The following is a 24290-nucleotide window of genomic DNA, read 5'->3' on the forward strand; positions in this document are numbered from 1 at the left end:
CGCCGGGGGAAGGCGGGCCCGCGCGTGCGCGTCGGGTGCACGCGGCAGCCGCGCGGTATCTCCGTCCGGTTGAGAGCGGAGGCGAGGCGGGAGCGGCCAATTTTTCTTACGGTGGGGCTGGTGGCACGGCTCGGCCGCCTTCTAGCTGCCATGGGCCGCAGGGCGCGGGACCGCCGGCGGCAGCAGCAGCGGCAGGAGCGGGGCGGCGGCGGCGGCGGGGACCAGGCGGTGAGAGCCGGGCTGGGGCAGGTAAAGCGGGGCGGGGAGCGCTGGGGCCGCCGGGCTGACGGCGGCGGCGCTTTTCTTCAGGGCTGGGCTGGCGGCTACCCCGAGATCGTGAAGGAGAACGAGCTGTTCGAGCGGTACTACAGGGAGCTGGGGATCGTGCCCGCCGGAGAGTGGGACGCGTTCATGGCGGCGCTGCGGGAGCCTCTCCCCGCCACGCTGCGCATCACCGGCTACCGCAGGTACGGGCTGGGGGTCCCGCGGGGCCGCACTCCGGACAGCGGCTGCCGGAGCCACCTGGCACAGGGGGAGGTGTCCCGCCCACGGCAGAGGGGTGGAATTACCCGATCTTTAAGGCTCCTTCCAGCCCGAACCATCCTATGATTCTGTGATTCTCCATCCGGTGTCCCTCCGGGTATTTCTCGTATGTAGCCACGCCAGAGAGATTCTCCACTGCTTGAAGGAAAAGTACTTCCGAGAGCTGCAGGACCTGGAGGTGGATGGCCAAAAAGTCGAGATGCCGCAGTCGCTGAGCTGGTGAGTGATCTGGAGACAAGATAAGGCATTCTGCATGTTCCTGCATAAACCAGCTTAGCTCATCGGTCTCTTTCTTCTGCCTCTGTTCTTTTCTCATCTCTTTCCCATCAGGTATCCTGAAGAGTTAGCCTGGCACACTAACTTGAGTAGAAAAATCTTACGCAAGTCCCCACAACTGGAAAAGTTTCATCAGTTTCTGGTTAGCGAGACAGAATGTGTAAGTTTTGGATAGATCTTGATTTTTTTTCTGGCATATCCTGAGCAGTGTTTTACTGAAATACATTATGAAAGATGAAGCTTCTCTCAGAAGTTCAGTAGCTCAGAAGAATCTGGATTTTGTGTTGCAGCTGGCAGTGATGCATCCAGTGATTCTGGTGCATAACTGCAGCTACAAATATTTGTCTAAACTTAATTGTATTTTTGTTGTTGCTTGGGGATGTTAAAATGAGTCCCTGTAAAATAATCAGTTGCTTTTAGAAACAAAAGGTGTTAAAAAGTGCATGCATGTGCATGACAATACTTATGATAGACAACATTAATGATAGATGTTTGTCGCTTGATTAGAGCCACTTTCTCCTCTCTTGAGCAGAAACTACAGAATTAATGCAATTGGAGTAAATAAACAATTACTAGGAAATTACAATTGGGTGAAATACTGTGTTTTGTTTTTTTTTTAATGCTAACAGAATTTAATCCTAAGTTTATAGTAGTGTATTTCTGACTGTTTTGTTATTTTACTATGTAACAATTTAAAAGCTTTGTTGCAGAAGAAATGCATTCTTTCATGGAATAAAAACACATTTGATTTCTTTTTTCTTTTCAAGGGAAATATCAGTCGTCAGGAGGCTGTTAGTATGATCCCACCTCTACTGCTTAATGTTAGCCCTCATCATAAGGTAAGGCTAGAATATAATGTGTACTAAAGTTTGTTCCCTGAACTTACCTTAAGTGAACTACGAATCACAAGAGCAGTATCAAGGCTGATATATAGTTCTGTTTCATGTTGGTACATTTTGTGCTTTCTGCACATCAACAGCAAGACTCAAGTAATGTTGAGATCACAAACACAGTGTCAGAGGAACATCTGCTTTTCAGTTGTGTGTAATACCCTGAAAAAAACCTTCAATTTTAGGCAGTTGCATAGTCTTATTTTCAATGTATAAATGTGTTTAGCTGCATCTGAGTTATGTTTTCTTGTTACAACTTGCTTTTAAAGTAAGGTAACTGTATTTAACTTCCTCTCTCCATCACACTGTGAACAGATGTAGTTTTCAAGATGCAATTGATCATATTCCCTGCCTTGTAGATTTCACTCCTCTATGCCTTTTGAAGAAGCTGAAAAGTTCTACTCTATGAATAATCTGTTAGATTAAATATTTTGGGAGAGCTGAAACATGCTGTTGGTGGTAGCTTAACAGTATAGGGTGCTAACTTTAACTGAAGTGTGTAAGGAATGCCCTTGGTATTTTCTTATGGCACATTATATGAATGAGGATATCTGGTAGCAAATTTTCTGATCTTTGTTTTCAGAGTTTTCATACTCTGTGCTTGTTTGCAGACCGAGGTTGTCAGGTTACTCTTAGTCTGTTAAATTAATAGGCTAGTTGCCTTGCTATCTCCAGCAGCCATGTTGTGTTCTTCTTGATTAAATTTTCATGCTGTATCTTAAAATTTTATATCTATCAAAATTCTAACATATGTTTTAAAGATTAGCTTGTACACAATTTTTTTTATATTAACATTACTTAGTATACATAATTTTTCACCTTTTTTTGTACTACTTTCACCCCAACCCAGTGTATGACAGCTGTGGCTGTTCTATGTGAGGCAAGGTCTTCTCACTTCTTTTAAGTGAATAGTAAATTGAAAGCCTCAGTCCTGATGTGTCACAGGTGTATTTTGATTTTTGTCTGGAATTGAACAGGTGTTGAACACGTTCATCTTAATGTAAAATACAAATTGTAGGGATATTTTTGCACATACATTGTATATGCTAAGCTAGCAGTATATAGGCTTTACATTGAATGTTTAATTTGGGTGAGTACTGCAGTATTTTCCAGAAATGTGTGTAAGATTTCATAAATCAGACTAAGACTAGGTTCTTTATCCTCTCTTGTGCCAAACCAGCAAATGTTTAATGATGTAATGATGCCCTGATTTGTCATTTAGGACTGTTGTGGTCCTTAGTCCCTTAGCTTAGCTGCTTGTCAGGACCAGAATTGCAAGTTACTTTTGTTTAACCAGCATGTTCTGTATGTCATGTCTAAGATGCATATTCCATCTTCCACAAGAATAAAATTAATGATTGTCAAACCTCCCCTTAGCTGTGTTAATTTTTAATCTGTTTTCTCCCACCATCAGTTTGCTGGTCAGTTTTAAGAGTGTGTTTGGCCTTGTTTATTCTTCATTATCTTTTGCATTATCTATGAAAGTAGAAAACAGTAGCATCACATCTCTTAATTTAAACAGCAGATCTGATACTGTCTTGCAGGGTGTGTTTCATGATGCATTAGCGCTGCTGCATGACAGCACTTACCACACATTCTCTGGAACTCTCTTTGTGTTTCTCTGGGGGCTCTCTTCTGATTTAGTCGTGTTTGTGCTGGGGGCCTGCATGGGGATCTGAGCAGATTGTTGCCATCCTTTATCCTGTTGCACAATCTCAGCTAATTTTTACTAAAGCCAAAGTGTATCAGGAGATAGACATATATTTCTGAAAATCTGTAACTAGGCAAGAGGAAAGACTAAGCTTCCTTGCTTAAGAGAGCAGTGTGAGATGTCAGTTATTTTGCTCCTGAAAGTGACTCTACCAATGACTCCATCACAAGGTGAGTTAGTGATTAATTAGGAGGGAGAAATACACTAGAATTTAGGTGTTTATGTTCCTTCTGTTATGTTCAGCTGCATCAGGGCAGTTCAAACACTTCCCAAGTGCTTCTTCCAAGATAAAGAAGCAGGAGACCTGTACTGCCCTGATTTTATGCATTGAAATGTAAATGTGTGGAGAGGGAGAACAATTAATTTTTATAAAATCTATATAAACTACTGTCTCTGATTAATTTACTAACAGTTTAAAGAAAAGTACTACTTGCTCTTGAATGTAACTTTGTCTTTAATATATGTGCATATATGTAAAGTTGAAGATAACTTAAGTTGGAATTGTTTGTGAAATGATAACAGGATCATGTCCCCAAATCTGTTTTCTAGTTCCTCTTTCCAATTTTATTTCAGCTGATGTTTTTGTTCCTTATAAACTAAAGTCATTTTTATATTTTCAACCTTCAAAGGTAAAGCATACAAAGAACAGGATTGTACTTTGTTTTTTTTTCAAATGGGTGTTCAGAACAATCATAATTCTCCATATTCAAAAATACTTAATTTGAATAAGAACCTAGTAAATTTCTCAAGTACTGAAAAGGTACGAGGCAGGACTTCTTTAAACTTCCATGTGTTTGTAGATTCTAGATATGTGTGCTGCTCCTGGATCTAAGACTGCACAACTCATTGAAATGTTGCATGCAGACATGAATGTTCCTTTTCCCAGTAAGTCTGGAAAACTAAAAACTTGTGACTTGGAATTTCTGCTTTTTCTTGTAGTAGATTGTTTTTAATGTCACAGATGAGTATCTGCATTTGACTACATATTGAATTCGCCAGGGGGTTGTTATGAGATTAAAGGTACCCATCTTTGATTTGAAACTTCATGGGCTTCCTTTGCTTGAAAAACAGACATGAATTATATGTATCTTTACAGTTCAGATTACAGTACATGTGATTAGAGCTTAATATATGTATATAAATCAGGTTTACTTAGTAGATGGTGGCCCATGAGCCTCTGTGCTTTTGTGGTATCCTGCAAGCACTGGATTAAGCTGCTTTAGACCTGAAGCAATAAAAATATTTATAATTTTTGTAAGCTTCAGAATTTTTCTTTTTGGTTAGATGCTCACAGAAAATACTGTCCATTTACACTGTAACAGTTGTAGGGAGTGTGGATTCTTTTGGCCTTGTACTGAAAATTTGCTGATGTAGAGATTGTCTTTGGTGACAGTGGGGTTTTTTTCTGTTTTAGAGGCTTTCCTTTGAAAAGTTGAAGGGCCCTTGGCTGTGTTGTACTGCCACAGGATGGGAGCTAAAACTCTTGAGACTATGACATATCAGTTAACCTTCAACATGCTTTAAGTTATTTTTTGCTCAGTAAGGGCTCCCCTATTCATGAGCAGTCTTTTGAGTAAAAATCTCTAGTGAAAGCTTTACAGAACTTTTGAAGATAAGGTAATAAACTACGTAAAATTTTTCATCTGTTGAATAAAGCATTTTCCCACTATTTTACATTCCCAGATGGTTTTGTAATTGCCAATGATGTCGACAACAAGCGCTGCTATTTGCTGGTTCACCAGGCTAAGAGATTAAACAGTCCATGCATCATGGTGGTCAATCATGATGCCTCCAGCATTCCTAACCTACAAATAGATGTTGATGGAAGAAAAGAGATCCTTTTCTATGATAGGATTTTATGTGATGTCCCCTGCAGGTACCTTGCATGTAAACGAATACATGGATTTTACTACTTTAAGTGCGGTGCTGAATTTTTTTATGTTACTGATTTGTGCCTTTTGAGTAGGTTAGTGAGTTAGGATTTATAGTAAATTCTGAATGCCTTTTAAGTGTGGGGATACAGAATGATGGTGATTTTTTCCATTCCAGGTGGTCCTTAAATTTGGTCACTTGAAGGGCTTAAATTTTGACCTTATGTTCAGGACTCTGAAATGCAAAGACAGTGAGGAAACAAAACAGAACAGTGTAGGAGAACTAGTTATAAGGAGGAGGGACATGTATTTTTGTGATGCTATAAATGACTTGGATATGGAATGAGTTTTACACACAAATAATACAAATCTGTTTGACCTCTGTTGCAGTGGAGATGGAACCCTGAGGAAAAACATTGATGTGTGGAAGAAGTGGACAACACAAAACAGTTTGCAGCTCCATGGGTAAAAATATTTATTGCACATCTGTGCTTCTTTCATTTTTCTCTCCTTTTTCTATCCCTTTACGTCTGCCTGCATTCACGTGATAATATATGACAAAGCGGAGATTAAGAAGAGTAATTTTTCTCTCAAATCAAGAGCTTAGTACTATTGAGAGGAGGTGTAGGGTTTCAGATGTGAGGAGGGAAGCATGTGAATCTAAATTGCTTGTATTGCTAAAAATATCTGACATGGAAATATTCATTTAATTGATTTAGACAGGCTAGCTAATAAAATGGAACAAGTCACATGGTTGGGACTAGCATTTAGGCAGTTAAAATACTGTTGGAAAATACAGTAAGTTGTAAAATTTAATAGTGATATTTTCAAGTCTTTAGGATTCTAGAGATCATACACGAATGGTTTCAGTTACCTGAGATGGATTTATATAAACTGATGGTGAATGAATACTTAGCCTAGTACAGGCATGTGGTAAAAGTGTAGTGATTGAAATAGATGAAAAAAAATCAACACTTTACTGTGTATTTTTTACAAGCTGGGGATGCCATTGGTTGCTGTGACTCAGCTGACCTATGACTTCGTGGCAGCTCTTTCATTATTGCAGGTTTCATTTTAGTGGGAGATATGCAGGTAGGATCTAAACTCATGGTCCAGCTCAGTGATACCTTTCTCAGAAGGTACCTTTCTTCACTGCTAGTTAAGATATCTTGTCCATAACATTTGTAATAGCCAGATTACTCCTCATTTTAACTGAATTTCTGAGAAGACTCATGTTTTCAGGTGTTATTTTTTTAGTGTTGAGTACTTCATAATAAAATTGAGGGAGCACTAGAAGGAACAAAATAGAGAATGTTATGTTCAGAGTTTTGCTGTGCTAATGTTTGACCTAATTGCTGCTTTAATTTGATAAGTGTCATTGTGAATGTGTCTGCAGTGTAGACTTCACTAAGCTGACTGAGTTTAACACTGGCTATAATCTGTGTACTGCTGACAGTTGTAGAACTCCCCAAGTTCTGGCTTAGTCCATGGAGAGTTGTGTGTGTAGTAAAGCTTTTTTTGGGGCTCCCTAATGATAGCTGGCTAGACCAAGAGTGTTCTCTTAGATTGCAGTTGAGAATTGCAACCCGTGGTGCTGAACAACTGGCAGAAGGTGGGAGAATGGTGTATTCCACGTGTTCCTTGAATCCCATTGAAAATGAAGCTGTGATTGCCTCTCTGCTGGAAAAGAGTCAAGGTGAGAAATGTGAGCGTGAACAGAGTGGGGAACTATTTTTTTTTTTTTTCCCTCAGCCAAAAAAAGGATATGTGTATGATGGTATTAGTGGTAAGCTTAGTGTGGGTAATATGCTGCTAGTTTGCAAAACTGGAAAATTTTTGGTACCAGTAGGATTTCATTAATGTTGCTATGAGCAGTCTTCTTAAATGGGTGTGACTCAGCTGCAATTATAAAACCTGATGAGTTGTTAATGATTCAGAAGACACTTTTACAGATCAGTGGAATTCAGTCTCTGTTATCTGGCTCCCACTAACTGCTTCCACTGGTTGGAATCCATGTCTAACATCTGTAATTCCTTTGGAAAACTCAGTGTGGAACATTGATGCTGTGCATTATAGGAGTAAAAAGCCCAGAGTGTAGTTAAGCAGTAAGAGCAAAGTAAGTGTACATCAGTAGGTGGGAGTTGCTGGTACCTTTAGCATCTTTTGCCCCACATTTTGATGTGCTTGGAATTTTAATGTGTTTAAACTTACAGTTTTTTTTGCATTTTTGACTTGCATGTAAAGGCTGAGGTTACATGAGGTGGAAAAAATTGAGATGAGCTGGGAGGCTGCACTGCATCACTTCGTGATAGTAAGGTTCAGTAGCCCATTTAGTAGCTGGTGTATACCGTTTTTTCTGAATCAGTAACCTGAATTTTGGAAACATCTAATTGGATTTGTCATGAAAAGTTTTTCAGCCTTTTTAAAGTTGAGCCTTTTCCAGAGCAGAAGCAGCTCTGTTACTCGTGGAGCAGCACTTAACTCTGGAAGTTGGTAGCCTGTTTTGTGTAATGTTTACTTTTAGCTATTCTGGCCCCAAATTGTGCATGAAATTTCAATGTCTTAGAAACAGCACTTTAGCTAAAGTGCTTGTATGTTGATTAGGAATTGACTATGTAATTTCTACTCCTATTCTCCTGTGCACTGGGGCAGCCTCATCTTGTGTCCTGTGTGATGTTTGATCACTGCAATATAAGAAAGCCATTAAACTATTACAGGGCATGCAGAGGAGGGCAACAAAGATTATAAAGGGTCTGCAGGAAAGCCTGATGACAGGTGGCTGAGGTAACTTGTTCTGCTCAGCCTGGAGGAGACTGAAGGGAGACCTCAATGCAGTCTGAAACTTTCTTGTGATGGGAAGAGGAAGGACAGGTGACCAATGACAAGACCCATGGGAATAGCCTGAAGTTGTGTCAGGGGAGGTTTAGGTTGGATATTAGGAAAAGTTTTTTCACCCAAAGGATGGTTGAGCACTGGATCAGACTCCCAAGGGAAGTGGTCACAGCACCAAGCCTGACAGAGTTCAAGAAGCATTTGGGCAATGCTCTCCAGCACATGGTGTGACTCTTGGGGTGTTCTGCTCTGGGCCAGAATTGGACCTGATGATCGTGGTGGGTCCCTTCCAACTCAGCTTATTCTGTGATTCTGTGAAAGGACGTTTTTATTTAGAAGTAGTTTCTCTGGTAATCAGACACATTTCCAATAAATTACAGTATGCTCGGCTTATTGAAGGCCATAGTAAGCCAGCATTAATTTTAACAGTGACAAGATCGGAAAGCATTAAGAACTACGTGGAATAGGAGCACAAAAGCAGTAGGATGTTGAGGCCAGCAATTGCAGCACCTGGGGGAGATTCAATACTTTGAAGGAAAGACTAGCTATGACATCCAAATCTAATCTCTACCCAGTGGAGGTGTTTTGAGGCATACTTGGAGGCTGTGATGTGTCCCAGCAAGCGAATGTTATTCTTGGAACTTGAACAAAGGTGTAGTTTAAGAAGGTAGTAGTAAAGAAGTAGTGCAGTGGTCTGCAAGGGGCATTGTACCTCAAGAATTAGTTCAGGTCAGTCCAGAAGGTTTGTTGGTAGTTTCAAGCACAGTGTTACCTTGCTGCTTGTGAAGCCGATGAGAGATTGCTTTACCCTTAGGGATGGAGGAGCAGGGAGAATGCCATTTTTGTACCATGTAGCAACTACTGGAAATTGTAGCACTTCAGACAGACTCTTTAGTGCCTGATCAGTCTGATGTAGTCTTGAGATATCAGCTGAGGTCATGCTGTAGGGAGGCAGGAGTATTGAAAGGATATACGCAAAACACCAAGTATAATCACATTTGAGATGTAATTTTTTAATTTTCTATGAATTCATGTATCTCCTTTTCATTTATTTAAAAGACTTGCTTAAGCTGTCACTGTAAGAGTCAATGGTTATAGTCATGTAAAACAGGTTGATAAATTGTGTACAACATGAGGAAGAGCCTACCTGACTGTTAAATAACTAAAGTATTCAGAATCACAGAAAAGCACTGTTAAAAGTTATTCTTGCCTAGGGAGATCCCCTATTTAAACAGTAAACTTTTATCATTCCTTCTGGACTTTGAGCAGCTTGAAGCTTTTATTCAATAGATTAAACAATACCCTATTAATAATTCTTGCAATAATTTGACATATTTTAGGCATATAGTCTTTTGTTATGTTACCGTTAAACAGTTTGGAATTTTCCTTTGCATTTTAAAAATAACAAATTTTCTTTCCTCACTCACTGGAATATATTGAGATTGCAAATCCTTGAAATTAGAATATCATAGGCATTCCAGAAAGCTTTGTTACACCAAAAGTTATTCCCTGAAAATACTTAAACAGTGTAGTAAATCCAAATACTGAGTAAATGAGAATAAAAACTTCAGTGATTCTATTGCTTAGAACACTGATGTTTAATGATACAAGTTGTGGAGTATTACTCTGCAGCTGCTACAAAAATATATAACCATTTGTTTTGGGTAATTTTTAGGTTGCATTTTACATAGTTATTATTAGCAGTTCTTCTCACCTTCTTTGTTAATGTAAGTGGTAGAAGTTGTATAGCATTTTATGTCTTGAAAGTTGTAAAAAGTACTATTCCTAAAATGGTTTAAAACTTTTAGAAATACTATTTTTGTAAAAGTTAATTGGCAACATAACTCTTAAAATCTGTTTTCAAAACGTTTATATTCTTGGGATTTCAGGTGCCTTAGAACTTGCTGATGTCTCTTCTGAGTTACCAGGTTTGAAGAGGATGCCAGGAATTACAAAATGGAAGGTACTTAAACTGATATTTTTGTGAAGTTCTTGGTCTGTGGTGTTAAAGAGTGTTAAATTAAGGAAATTCTAAATTGTAACATAACATTAGGTTTTGCTGCATTAATGGCAGTGATTTGATGCTTAGGGGAGAGAGCTAAGCTGAAAGTCTTTGCTAGAGTAAGTTTTTTCTCCTCATCTGCTCTCCCCTTACCTCTAGGTTTCTTTCCTTTGTCTCATATACTATCTTGCTACAATTCCCTATTCTGTTGTGCCTGTAGATGACAACATAATTTCAGCCACTTTTAATGTTAGCCATCCAAATTTGTCTTCAAGGTCTGTGAATGTTAGATTCCATAGTTCATTTTAGATTCCAGTACTTCTAGTTCGTTTTACTTCATTTAGAAGTAAAAGCTGTGAAACTGTTTCTACAAATAAGCTATAATGCTTCCAGTGATGTGACTAATCCTAGAATATTAATAGAAACCTGTATTTTGTTCCAGACCTTAAATGATTTCAGTTTTAGAAACAAACTAATATGAAGGGGCAGAAAAAAACCCAAAATTGCTTCAGCTTCTTGTCAAGAGTATAGTCAAGAAAAGTAGAAGGCCATCCTGGTAGTGAGGAAAGAAACTGATTAAATTTTAGTTATGAATGTGTGCCTTTGCAATGCCATTGGTTTTTCTGTCTTACCATCTCACTAGTCTCTTGCAATGGCAGACAGGTTTATGCCTGTGTACAGTCTAATGAACAAGATGCAGGGAATAAAGATTTGTCTATGTTCTGCCACTGGAAATCCAGCTTAGAAACTAGCTGATTTCTTTCTTCTTACAGTTCCTAAAGTTTATACTGTATGCTTGTACCCGAAGAATAAATGTAAAATGCATAAATGTGGCTCTGTGATCGCAATTCTACCTTATTTCACTAAGGATATATTCTATTCCCTGTAGCATCTATTTCTCTGTTTGCTGTTGAAATATAAATCTCCCTAAAAGGTATTGAAAACTAGTCTGATGTGTTGAAAGTTTGCCAGACTTTTTCAGACCTGATTTCCTGCTACTGTATATTTTCATGCCTCGCTGGCTAGCATGTCACTGCAGATTTATCTGCTTACTTTGATGCTAGTCCTTTGTTCCTTGGTGCAGTATTTGTTTTCTGGGAGGTCTGTGACTGATTACATTGAATATTACTGAACATCAGTAATTTACAGTTGACTGTAAATCTCTGCAAACAGCAAAACCAGAAATAAGTTTTTGTTCAAGGGACACTTAGGTCCTTGGAAATAGCATTCAGTATTCCCTTCTTAAGCCAGATGATAAATGCACTCCAGCAAATTATTTTGGGCTTGCAGGAAGACACCTTTTTAACTCCAGATTAGGTCATTTGTTCCTGCAACACTTTTACTCTTCCTTCTGCTCTAACACGTGGTCTGTAAAATGTGCAGTATAGAAGAATTCAGCATGTTCTTTGGGGCTTTGTCATTCTACCAGTCACCAACTTACCAGTTAGGCTGGTAAACCAAAACTGAACAGCACAGGACTGCTAGACAGTTTTTCTGGTAAAACTGGTAAAACCAGTTCTAGATTTTTTTAGACTTCGGTTATTTATCACTCCTGTAGTTGGTTTTTCTCAAGCTTGAGTTGTGACTTCCAAAGAAGAGCAGTTCAGAAGTACAGTCTGTGTTGTCTCCATCTAGCAGTACGAAATGTAGCATATTTTGACTTGAAATACTAATTCCGTACAGTTATTTCTATTTCAGGAAACGTGGAAATGCACAAGGTGTGATCTGACCAGTGGTTGAAAAGTGCCAGACTTCATGATGCTGAAATCTGCATTCCAAAGTTATTAGTGAAATTGTAGTCTAGATAAATGTTACATTTCAATTTCCACTAGAGCACTTGATTAAACTTTCAAGGAAATCACAGTGAGATGCATGAAACCATTTCATAATACTTGCCAGTCCTGAATTTGCCATAAGTGCAACTGCTTTACTTTGTTGCCTTAATAACAAAAATGGGCCTTAATTTCAGTGATTAATTTTATGCATTTGGCCTCCACATCCCCATTTTGGACCCTTCGGACAGCTTTAGCATCCAGTACAAAAACAGTCATCTAGAGCTCTGAAGTCAAATGTTCCCTGGCTTAGTTTTTCACTTTGGTATCCTTGCTTGAAGAGCATTCAGAATGCCTTCCTATAAGAGTTGTGGCTCTAATCTTCTACTTGTATCTTAAGAATTCATCAAAAGCTTTGACCCTTAGCCAGATTGAGGTGATGTTATGTCTGCACAGTGTCTTAGAGTGGATCTGCTGATACTTTCTGAGTAAAGGTATAGATGCTAGAAAATTAATGGGGACATGGTTCTTCAGCAACTCTCCACAAAAGCATGTAAGCAAGTCAGTAACTTGTATATGCCTTTGCCATGCAGGTTTCTGCCTACCAAGCTGTTGTATTGTACTCTTGCATGTTTCTTATGTAATGAAATTTGGATTCTTCAGCTCTGATCTTTACTAGACTGCAGTAGCTTGTTTCCTTTGTATACTTCTTGGAAGCTGCCTACAACACGATGTTTCACAGCCAGTCTCATGGAAAAAAAGTAGTGTATCTTAAATATGGTGGCTCACTGATTTTACATATCGGCATTTTGACTGGATGTTTTGGGTTTTTTTTGAAGCATATGAAGTGGAGCAAAAAGCTGTAGCTGGCAAGAATCTCCTACTCTGAAGTACACACATACAATGCACAAAGAAACATCACAATTAAACAATAAAACAGTGCAATTAAAGAACTTAATTTTCTATATCAGAAAATAACTTCTCTATTTGGTGTCTGAACCTTGCTTTGCAAATATTTTAATTAAAACTTGTAAAATGGTGCCCTATGTTCTTCACTGAATTTATATTTATCCCTTTGAAGGTGATGCTGAAAGATGGACAGTGGTTTGAGGAGTGGAAAGATGTGCCTTCAAATAGACAAACACAAATACGTCCTAGTATGTTTCCAGTGAAAGATGAAGAGAAGCTAAAGGCGATGAATCTGGAGCGCTGGTAAGTTTTCCCAGAGTAGATCTTGTGAGGATTTGATGTAACACGTATGGTTGTGGGAAAATTATAATTAGGTCACATTACAAATGTGTAGGTTTAAGTATGTGTTGATTACTTCATATGTAATGGCAGTGCACAATATTTAAACTCCAGTGAATCAGGAGAAGTAACTGAAAGTTGCATAAGAAGAGTAAGTACTCACATGAAAAGGTCAGATGCTTTGCAATAAAGATAAACAGTCAAAATTACTGAAACAGTATGTAAAACTTTAACATATTAACAGTGTGACTTACTTGCTTTTAAAGGCTTTCTGTAGCTATTCTAAAAATAATGTTTAGAAATGAGTCATTAAAACTCAGATATGAACTGTGAATGAATGTGTTGTGTTGATGCTTGTAATTTTCCTAGAATGCTCTATTTAGATCCTGTTTCTAGTTTAATAAATTAAATCTGCACAATCCTAATAGGAATACTTTCCTTATCCTGAAAGTAAATATAAATGTGGGCATTCTGGTATTCTATTATTTTGAATGAAGCTATGAATGTGCTGCAACATTGTTTTTTCTTTTCTCTCTAGTCTTAGGATATTGCCACATCACCAGAACACAGGTGGCTTCTTTGTGGCTGTCTTAATAAAAAAGTCTCCAATGCCATGGAATAAACGTCTGCCTAAAGTAACTTCTTTTAAATTATCTAAAATGTTAGTTACTAATAGTGTTTCAGGATTTATATTTTTTTTAAAGTTTACACATAGTAGAACACATACTATAATTGTTCTGTATCTGCCCTTCAGTTATAGTTCAGTGTGTCAATTAAAAATAAATTCCTAAATCCATTAACAACTTCAGAAAAAATACATGACAACTTTTAAAATACAAAAAAAAGGGGGATTTTGAAATGGTAGTAAAATAACAAGATGAATCTTTACCCTAAAACTAAGGTTTTGAAAGAATTACAGAAGCAAGATTATATTGGATAGCTAAAGCTGTCACTTCCTTCACCTATGTGTAATCTTCTGCTAAAAGGCTTTTTTCTGCTGTGTTTTAAGCTAATTCTGATGTCAGTTTATCTTGCTCTGTGGCTGGCTTCTCAGGAGTGATTCACTAGCAGATTATCAGATCAGAAGTATGGGGAATGGATGTAAAACTGTTTGGAGCAGCAGCTTCAACCATCTGACTTTTAATCCATTTGTTGTCAATTGTCTGCAAAATCCTGTCAAGAGGATTTTAAGTTGTGATTTATGTGATCTCTTAGATTGTCTTGTCTCTGAGAAGAACTTTTTGTTCTTAAACCCTTTAGGTGTTTATTTGATTTGTTTCATTAGAACAATTCATGAGTAAAATGTATGTGGCAATAGGGAAGAAGCATTTATTCAGAAGCAAGCACCCTCCAAATAGTTTATGCTGTTCTAAGTTAAATGTCGTAACACTTACAGAAAGTGTGCAGCAACAGGATGCATGTGTCACTTTGAGTATGAGGAGGAAAACAGCAGATCTGTTTTAAAATAGTCTTCTCTGAGTGCTTGAACGTGATTTTGTAGATGGTACAAAAAAAGCTTTCTTGGACAGCTGGTATGAAACTGTCCAGATCAGTACTAGAGGTAAATGCAATTTCTAGTGGTATCTTGATCTAGTAATCAGATTAACTCTCTGAATGGATCTGTTTAAGCACTTGCATACAAATTGACAAGAATACACATACAAAGAGAAAACATGTGCCATCTGTTACAAGTCGGATACTACTTTTGCTTTTTGGAAAATACTGTAATTTGAAATAGGTTCATCAGAAATTACCACAAAGAGCAAGAGATACTGAAGTGACAGCAGCTAATTCAGATAATGGTTCTGACTGTATTGTTGAAGAACCAACACTTTCTGAAAATGAAGAGTCTGAGAAAATGCAAGAATTGCAGAACTTGGACACTGAGGAGAGTAAAAAGGAAGGAGTGTGCGGGTAAGGACCACATCTAAGTATTTGTCCTGTGACAGCTCCACAATTGCTGAGTATTCTGTAGTTCTTTAATTTAGAAGTTGATCAAGAAAACTTAATTAATTCATTCTGTTGTCTTGCATTTCCATGTTTCATGTCTTCTGTCTTCTTTCTGTTTCATTCAGCAAGTTTGGAGAATAACCCTTTTTCTTAATAGCATTTGTTAAGTCTGTTAATACTTTCTTAATACTTTCTTCTCTGTTAAGGGAAAAAAATACTCTCAGAAGTTGAAAGATCTGTGTTGTCTTCACAATCATTCCATCACAAATCTCTGTTTACTTGTTTTTGTGAACTTGGTTTCAAAGCACTGCTTCACTTCCTTATTTTAACAAGTTAAATTGTGTGTAGTGTTAGTGAAGCACAAGAAAATGCCAGTATTCTGTTTGGCATGCTATTGTTAAAATAAACCAAGTGTTGACTAAATGAACTGAATATACTGATTTTAAAGCAAGTACTTTTAGTGAAATTGATAATGCAATGTTATTTCCGTTTTAGACCACCACCATCTAAAAAAATGAAGTTGTTTGGTTTTAAAGAAGACCCTTTTGTGTTTCTCCCTGAAGATGATCCATTGTTCCTTCCTATCCAGTAAGAAAAAAGGTGTTTCTGTTTTGGGAGTAAGATTCCTATTAGTTCAGGGATGTTAGTAGTTCAAGGTCAGTTCATTAGAAAAGATGAGTCTCACTGGACTTGTGTATAACAGCTTTTGGCTGACTTTGCACCAGGGCTCCCTCTCCTCGACACTTAAATACTTAAATGAAAATAGCCAACTAAAGTTTGCACTGGAAATTTTCCAGCGTGTCTCAGTGTCTATAATAGCTTGTCTTTTCTGATGTCATGCAGCTTAGAAAGTATAATCTTTGTTATACTGAAGCCAAAGTACTCAGTGGTTGCAGAGATAGCTGGAGGAAATGGGTTAAACAATGCATTTTGAATATGTGATATTATTGCTCAGTTAATCAAAACAAGTATTATGGCCACAGGAGGTTTTATGCATTGGACCCATCATTTCCCAAGATGAATTTGCTGACTCGAACTCAAGAAGGAAAAAAGAGGCAGCTGTACATGGTTTCTAAGGAGTTAAGGAATGTGCTTCTGAACAATAGTGAGAAGATGAAGGTATGGTTCATAAGCATCAGTGTGTATCTCCTTGAACTTGCCAAGTGTACGATTTATATGGAGGATTAGCCCTCTGGCAGGGTTTTGTTCTTTTAAGTCTGGATTAATGTTTTCCTTTCTGTCCCTTCTGTGTTAGAGATGAAAAGTTGACTCTGAGAGTCAACTCAGATAAGTAAAAGTCTCTGAGATGAAAATCAGTACATTTTTGGTGGATGAAAGAGAACTTAAAAGTAGAGAGAGGGAATATATAACTGCTGTGTCTGTGCCAGCATTTTTAAGTAGTCTTCAAGTAACTTCACAAGTTTACATCGACGATGTTGTATTTATTACTCCCTTAATTATAGAGGTATTAAGAGCTTTGAAAGCCAACCAAAAAGATAAGTTCAGCTGAATTAGTTACTGGCTGTGTTACATAGGGACATTGTTTCAAAATAATTTTAACAATTAAATATTTTGAATGTGCATTAAGCTGAGTGATAATGGAATAATAAGTACTTTTTGTGAATTGGAGGGATTTTTTTTTTTTTATGATTCCCTGTAGAAAATGTCTTGTGAATGCTAAATATTTGTTTCAAAAGTCATTGTATTATTTAGGTTGGAATGAGATCATCTAATCCAGCTTCCTTCCTGTTCCAAACAGAAATTACTTCAGAGCTAGATCGGATACATTCTGGGCCTCGTCCAGTCAAATCTTGAAAATTTTTGAGCATATTCAGTACATGTTTGCAACAGAGCTTTGAGATAGATAAACAATTATTCTTTTATCTCTTATGCAGGAAATGGCTACATAATTGACGAAATTTTCAGAAACTGGTGCATTATATTAGGTAGTGAGACTGAGTATCACAAAGGATAAATCAAGTGTCCAAATAGTAATCACTTGGACATTTTTGAAATCCTGTCCTTCATTGACTTTCCCAGAATCACACAGAAAATTCTTGCTCAAACTAAAATTAAAATTAGATATTAGTAGTTTGTTGCCCTCTTTTTAAAACTGCCTCTTCCTCACACTGTTCAGTTTTCAATATGGAAAGGAGTAAAAGGCATTTTATGTTGAGGGAGTGCCACATTTTTATAGCAGGAGTTCCTTTTTCCCTTGAATGAATTTTCACAATAATTCAGTGTCCAGTGCAAATGAACTTTTAATCAAAGAGTTGAGGAAAAAACAAGTTTTTTCAAACAATATTGGTAATTAAGAATTTATTCTCCCTACTCATGCTTATTGGCTTTGCTGTTTGCAGGTTATCAACACAGGGATAAAAGTCTGGTCTCGCAACAGTGACGGTGAACAGTTTGGATGTGCATTCAGATTAGCACAAGAGGTAATTGCATAGCATTGTGTTTTCAAAGGAGCTGCTTTGGTTTCCTCGAAAGCCTATAAGAGAGCTGGCATTAACTTTGTCAGATTAATGGTGATGTACATTTTCAGTATGGTTTAAAAAGTGAAAATTGTTTTCTGGTATTGGGTAAAGCGCATACTGTTTTTAACATTTTTCCTTTATAAATCAGTGGTTAAATTTTGAAATAATTGTCTTTATTTATTAAACAGGGAATTTATACTCTGTACCCATTCATTCATGCAAGGGTTATAGATGTCTGCATAGAAGATGTCAAAATTCTGCTAACCCAGGAAAATCCATTCTTAAGTAAATTTAGCAGTGAAACACAAAAGAAAGTCAAAGATATGGGTAAGCCTGCTAATTTTGTTGTCACAAAAAATTTTATATATAAAAAAGTATAAAAATTTTTATACTTTGCACAGAAGGCTGTGAAAATCCTGTAACATAAACTGTGTTTGCTAAAAATTTTGACTACATTTTTCTTAATTATTCTTGTTAGGTAAGTAAGCATTACTGAAAGCCAGTGTGCTGCTAGAAATTGTAGTCCTTTCTGATTGCAGACTCTGAGGTTTTTGAGCTTTAGAGAACAGAAGACTTGCCAAACTTATGATGCTTGCAAAGTGGTGCTGTGAGGCAGCATTTAAAATATCTGATGAACAAAGATTTTATATACACTACTGGTTTTTCTACCTGCTAGTGCTCCAGCTGAAACTGTCATCTGCAATTGCTTGTCATGACCTTATGTATCAGTTACTCAGATTTGATTTCCTTAAATGTGGGGAGTGATGTCTACTTGTATTAAACTGTAATTTCCTCTGCACTGGATGCGTCAAGATATGAAAACTCTTTTTCAGCCTTTTGTTACTGTTTTATTTACAATTCATTGCTGATCCTTGTACTTCCGTGTTTGATCAGAAAAAATAGGAAGTAAAAAAAGTGTTCTTAAGTCTGGTCTGGCATACTCTTGCATTCATTTTAGTTAAGTAAAAGTTCCTTGCTGGATTCACTGAGTAAGTTAATCCACTGTGTGGATTTTCTATTTTAATTTGTTTGGGATTTTGGAGGAGGCAATATTGGCAATTGCTTCTGTAACTTTATAAATACTTTGGTTTGAAAAAAAAGGGAATAAAATCTGGTATTGTCTATAGTTCAGTATACTGATGTAGATAACTGCTTACCATGTCATGCTCTGTGTTTGTCTAAAAACTTGTTTTCTTGAACGTTTTCAGATTACAATCATTGTGTCATTGTACCAAGTAACACATCTGTTTTGTTTTTGTTCCCCCTTTCCTGTAGCGATGGGAAGTATAGTTCTGAAGTACAACCCAGCCCCTGAGTAAGTAGATGTGTTGCTTTCCATTTATGCACTTCTAAGACCTGGACAAGAATTTATTTTCACTCAGCAAAATCAAAAGTAGAGGCATAGAGATGCAGGGAAAAGCCATATAGGATACAGAGAGTAAGACAGGGAAAGATGCTGTCTTGTCTGTGAATTCTTAAAACAAGTGTAGAATTTAGCTTCATAAAAGAGAGCTGGTAGTTGTGCCAGAGATCAGCAGATCACTACATGTGATTTATTTGTTTGTTTCCCCATAAAGTCCGGCATTTGGAATGGAAAAAGTTACTTTCTATTCTTCGTTTTTGTGGACAAAACTCTTGAGAATTTTCTAAATGTAGTCTTTTATTTTACTGTTCCTTGTATTTGAAACCAGAGCCAGAAAATTATTTTGCTTGTTGCAGGAACTTAATAACATTGAGTTTTTGGGTTGCTTGCTTGCTTGTAGACAAGCAAGTGCCTGTGTAGGAATTAAAGTTAAGAACAATGTACTTTCAATCTTCTGTGAATAGTTACAAAATGCATTCAGGGTTAGAACTGAATTGGTGTATGTCTATAAAATGAAGTTTTTAGGATGAACTTTCACATAATTGACTGAACTTAACTGCTTGTTTATAGAAAACCTCATGATCTTCAGTGTCCAGTAGTGCTGTGTGGTTGGCAAGGGAAGACCTCACTACGTGCCTTTGTGCCCAAGAATGAGAGACTTCATTACCTGAGGATGATGGGAGTTGAAGTGTTTAAAGCAAAGAGGAAAGAGGAATTGGAAAACAAAATTGAGGAAGAAGTTCAACAGAGACTGGAGCAAACTGAGGAAGGAACGGATGTGGAAGATAAAGAACATAATTTAGTCACAAAAATGGAAGCAGAAATAGGTGAAAAGTCTTCTCAAAGTCCTGTGGAAAGTAGTGCTATGGAAATAGAAAATAAAATTGAGAATTTAGATCAATCTAGTAAAAATGCCAACACTCATGTAAGCCAGGAAGGCAAAGACATGGATGCAAGTAATGTGAAAGAGTAGGTTTATTTCTCTATCACTAGGCAGCTTCAATGGGGCTCACATCCAGACTTTTGCTTTTAGCATGAAACTGTATTTTAAAATTTGGTTGGAATGGGATGTTCCTCTTTTAAAGTTTCACCTATTTTATATTTTAAATGAAAGCTATAAAGGTATTTCCCTTTAAGTGTGTCTTTTTTTCACCATTTTAAACTTTTTATTTGTTTGTGTGTCTGTTGCTGGCAACATACCAGGCACCAGTAGAATCTAAAGCTCATATTTTTAATGGCACAATGGTATGCGCAAATGCCCTGCATGTGTCTAACTGGTCAAAAATTCCTTCAGAAGAAAAACCTGGGGTTCCATTCAAAGCACATAGATTCCAAAAACATTTTTTCTCCTATGATTGTTTACCCCACCTACCACCCAATTTAGTTACTATTGATAACTGCATGTTCTTTAAAGGGTAAGAGGATCAGTGTGAGTATATATACAAGTACACATACAGGATATCTGAGTGACAACCTGGTGAATGTTTATTCAAAAGAAAACCATGTCCAGCATCCTGGGAAAAAAAAGCAGAATGCACTTTACCATAGACCGATGTCTGAGGTTCTTCTTCAGAGTGATTAATTGCTTGACAGACCCAGCTAGTAAATATTGTTAAGTGGATCTTCAGGTGTCCCAAGTGTGCCTCAAATGCCTGTCTTGAAATGTGCCTGGGAAGAGTCTGTGACTGTCACTCAAATCTGCGCTCATCTGTTCCTCTTTCAGTTCTCCAAATGGGAATCATCTCTAATTTTTGTAAGCTAACTTGTTTATAGCTGAAATAATAGTTAAAAAAAAAAATAGCATGGTGGTATACATGTTGTTGTGTAGTAGATGTTTAAAAGGTTATTTAGGTGTAGAAGGGTGATATATTTAATCTGACTTTAAAAAAAGTTGGCTACCTCAGAAACTTGGAATATAAATTCTGTCCTTTGTGGCTTAGTTTCAGCAGTACTCTGTACTTTTGTAAAATTGGTCTGAAAGGAAGGTGACCAGCAGTACAAGGTATTGTTCTTCTCTAGGACCCTAGTGATGCAAATATTTGTTACGCTTATCATTTTACCATGTGTACATTTATTGAAGTCTTACATGGCTTGGATCCATTTGCTGTACCTTGCTACAACAGACTTTTTGATGTCTGCCCTTGAGCTATTTCATCAAAGGGAGAATTCTTGAGGGACAGACATAAAAGTGAAAGAATACCATGTTCTCTGATGAGATACTAGTCTCATACAGTGAGGAAGCATGGATAAGACACATTTTCCTCTTGAGAGTCCATAAAATAGGTTAATAAGTTTGTTCTTTGAGTTGAGAACTTTGATCGGACAGCTTCTGTTCTGGCAGCTCCTTAGGCTGAAGAGCAGCATAGCAGAATTTTCTTTCGAGCAGAGATGTGTGCAAAGTATAATTTTTAGTTCTCAAAGTATATGAGGAAAAATATTTTGTAACTTGAAATTTCAAGCATGTTTTCATATTTTTGCATTTATTCTGGCATATTGGGCATTTGAAATGGATGAAGGGTGGAAAGTCCAGTGTCACTTATAAGTCATTAGAGTCTGCAGTACTCAGCCCTGAGGATTATTTGAATCCATCTAATCTTTATGCTCTGATGATCTCCATAAATTAAAAAAACATCAAGTGTTAAAACCTATGTGAGAAACTAAAATTTGTTTTGAATTATGCCTGCTGTATCTACTGATGTTCCTGAGCAGCAGCTTCAGCTTCTTTTCAGTCAGTGACTCCGCTAAGCATACAAGTTTGACAGGTTAAGCTGAGAAGAATACTTGTTGATATAGACAATCCAGCAGAAAGCAAACTGTATAAAATGAACTGTCCTGAATAGTTTTTTTTGACTGAGCTTATGATTGGCAGATTAAATGAGAATAAGAAGCTTTTATCTGGGAGCTAAAGAAAAGTAGGTTCTTGGATCATAAACTGACTGAAATTTGGTATAACTTAGACTTGTAATAGAATAAGATCCTGTAATTTTTAATCTTCTCAGTAGTCCCATTTTCCTGTATTATCTATGAAATTTTGCTTTGCTCTTGGCTTTTTGGAGGTGTATTTTTTTGCTGTCAAGTGCAAGTGGGAGATTCCAGCTAAGAAACTAGAGGTCTAATTTTCTTGTGCTGTTCAGCAGTTTCTACATCTCCAAGCAAATCCAGAGATTGCAGATTTATTGTGGTTGGTTTTTTTTAATACTGCAAGTTTCCTTACACCAATTGCTCTGTTCCAGTTGATTTTGTCTTGACAGCCAGAAAGGAAGATGCACAAAATTCTGTAGGTAGCGGCTGAAAGCACTGTCCCAGCTTCACAGGCTGGGAGCCCAATGAAATGGGTGTTTGTCTGTGCTCAACTCTCTGCTACTGCAGCTCTGATCCTCAGGTGGCTGAATCTCTGCCCAGGTGGTTGTTGCAAATAACTTGAAAAGACAAAAGCAGTAGGCAATCACATTAAGCTTGAGCACAAATTACTAAGTCTGTCCGTGTAAGCAGTCCCTATTAAATTTGTGAGGTTTCTCCAGTTAGCATTGCTGGTTTTTAGAAATACAGGACTGTAGATGTTTGCACTGATGGCAGGGGGTTTTATATATGATAGAAGGGCAAACAGAAAAAAATTAATACATCTAAGTGAATAGTCTGATGATGTGCTGCTCAGAGAAGTCCTCAGTAATAACTGCAGGATCCTTAAGATCTGTTGAATGGAAAGCCTTAGAAAGCTAAGGAGAGAACAAAGGGAACTCACCACATGGGATGCTTTTCTTCTAGATTTACATGATGTTAGTAACTCGTTACTTTCGGAAATTTTTTAGAATTTTCTTACTTTAGTTTGCTGAGAAATGAATGTACCATAGCCCAGTGCCACTGAGGTGATTTTTCTTAAAGGTCTGAATCCTATCAAAAGTCAACGAGGCTTCGCAAAGTATACAGACCCCTTAAAAAATCCTGCCCATGAATTTCAAATTTAGATTAAACGGTAGAAGAAAGCAATTCAGCTCATGTAACAACCCCTTTTTGAAGCTGCAGCAAAGCAAAATCAGAGCATTTCTTTCTTCCAGGGGGAAAACTTCATTCCGGAAAACAATCGGTGGCATGCTCATGCTGCACTGCTGCTGGAGCTGAACTTGGCACACTCTCTATGCCCAGGACAAGCCTTGTAAACAAACCCCAGCAAAGTGGCGCGGACACAACAGTTCTGTTATTCCCAATAACAAATGTCCTGATAAAGTTAGCCAGCGTGCCCACATGTCTTTTCTGCTGGGCTTTACAGCTGGGGCGGAGTGAGGTTGCTCTGCGAGTGTGGTGCCCACAGCCAGCACAGGCCATATCTGAGGGACCACAGAGCCTGCAGCATCAAATACTGGGCTATGTACCCTGACCATACCTTTCTCCCTACACTGGGATTTGCCACACCTGTGGCACCTTGTACCCAATACATGGTTGTATTTATTTGTCATTTCATTTGTTGCTCCGTATTTCTTAAACAAACCTGAATGTTGTTTTTTGACTAAAATCTGGTTTTCTTCCCAGGGTGTGGCTGCTTCTGTTACAAATTTAAGTTTCTTCAGCACTCAGTATTTCTATTCAGTTAATATTTAAGCAAGCTGTTGGCCATATAGGTGTTTGCCCAGATAGCCAAATTTTTTCTTTAAATGATTTATCCATGTGCGGTTTTGGCAGGATGGGTAACTCCAAACTTGGGAACATGCCTGTATACTCCTGCCTCACCTGAATACCTCCGTGTATTTCTGGTATTTTGCCTCTCTCACCATTTTGTGATTGTCATCCCTTGAAATTACTGACTTCTCCCTAGTTTATCATTTCACTCATGCTTTCAGGTGTGTTAGTAATGGACTTTTGCCTGTTCTCAAAGGGAAAATCATATGACTGGTGGTCAAAACAATTCTTACCATTTATGTGAGAATTAGGTAAATATACAATGATCCTTACTGAGAATGTTCTTCCAGACTCCAGAAGTTTCCTGGACCAGAGATAATGTCTTTGGGTTTAATGGTCCTTTATTTATTTGTCCTCAATAAATTTGCTCCTTGAGACCATGTGGTTTTCAGCTCTCATGACATCCTATAGCAGAGAGCTCCAAAATCCTACCTCCTGTTGTGTGAAGTATTATTTTAGCACCTAATGGTTTTGTTCAGTGATCCCCACTTTTTGCATTGAAAATCACAACAAGCAACTGATTGCTGAGTAGTTTCTTCAGGACATTTGTGATTTTATTGTCTTGTGTCTTATTCTTTATCAGTGATCTTTTTTTCCAAGCTGAAGGGTCCTAGCTAACTTGTTTATTCCCTCTATGGAGACTACTCCAGATCTTTTGTCATCTTTTTCAAATGTTCT

The 24290-nt window shown here is 37.6% G+C and overlaps 1 protein-coding gene across 1 annotated transcript; it reads left to right on the forward strand.

Moving 5' to 3' along the window:
• Positions 1-18: 18 nt before the first annotated feature.
• Positions 19-20060, forward strand: NSUN2 (NOP2/Sun RNA methyltransferase 2). The gene is made up of 19 exons (XM_058833256.1): positions 19-228; positions 310-467; positions 658-762; positions 874-979; positions 1587-1658; positions 4221-4305; positions 5104-5296; positions 5682-5756; positions 6857-6987; positions 10013-10086; positions 12979-13109; positions 13684-13780; positions 14884-15059; positions 15591-15683; positions 16079-16214; positions 17456-17536; positions 17764-17902; positions 18851-18890; positions 19509-20060. The coding sequence occupies exons 1-19, from the start codon at positions 151-153 to the stop codon at positions 19909-19911; spliced, it is 2373 nt and encodes a 790-aa protein (XP_058689239.1). The 5' UTR covers positions 19-150; the 3' UTR covers positions 19912-20060.
• The last annotated feature ends 4230 nt before the right edge of the window (positions 20061-24290 follow it).

This window comes from Poecile atricapillus, chromosome 2 (assembly GCF_030490865.1).
Source record: "Poecile atricapillus isolate bPoeAtr1 chromosome 2, bPoeAtr1.hap1, whole genome shotgun sequence".
Classification (NCBI taxonomy): Eukaryota; Metazoa; Chordata; class Aves; order Passeriformes; family Paridae; genus Poecile; species Poecile atricapillus.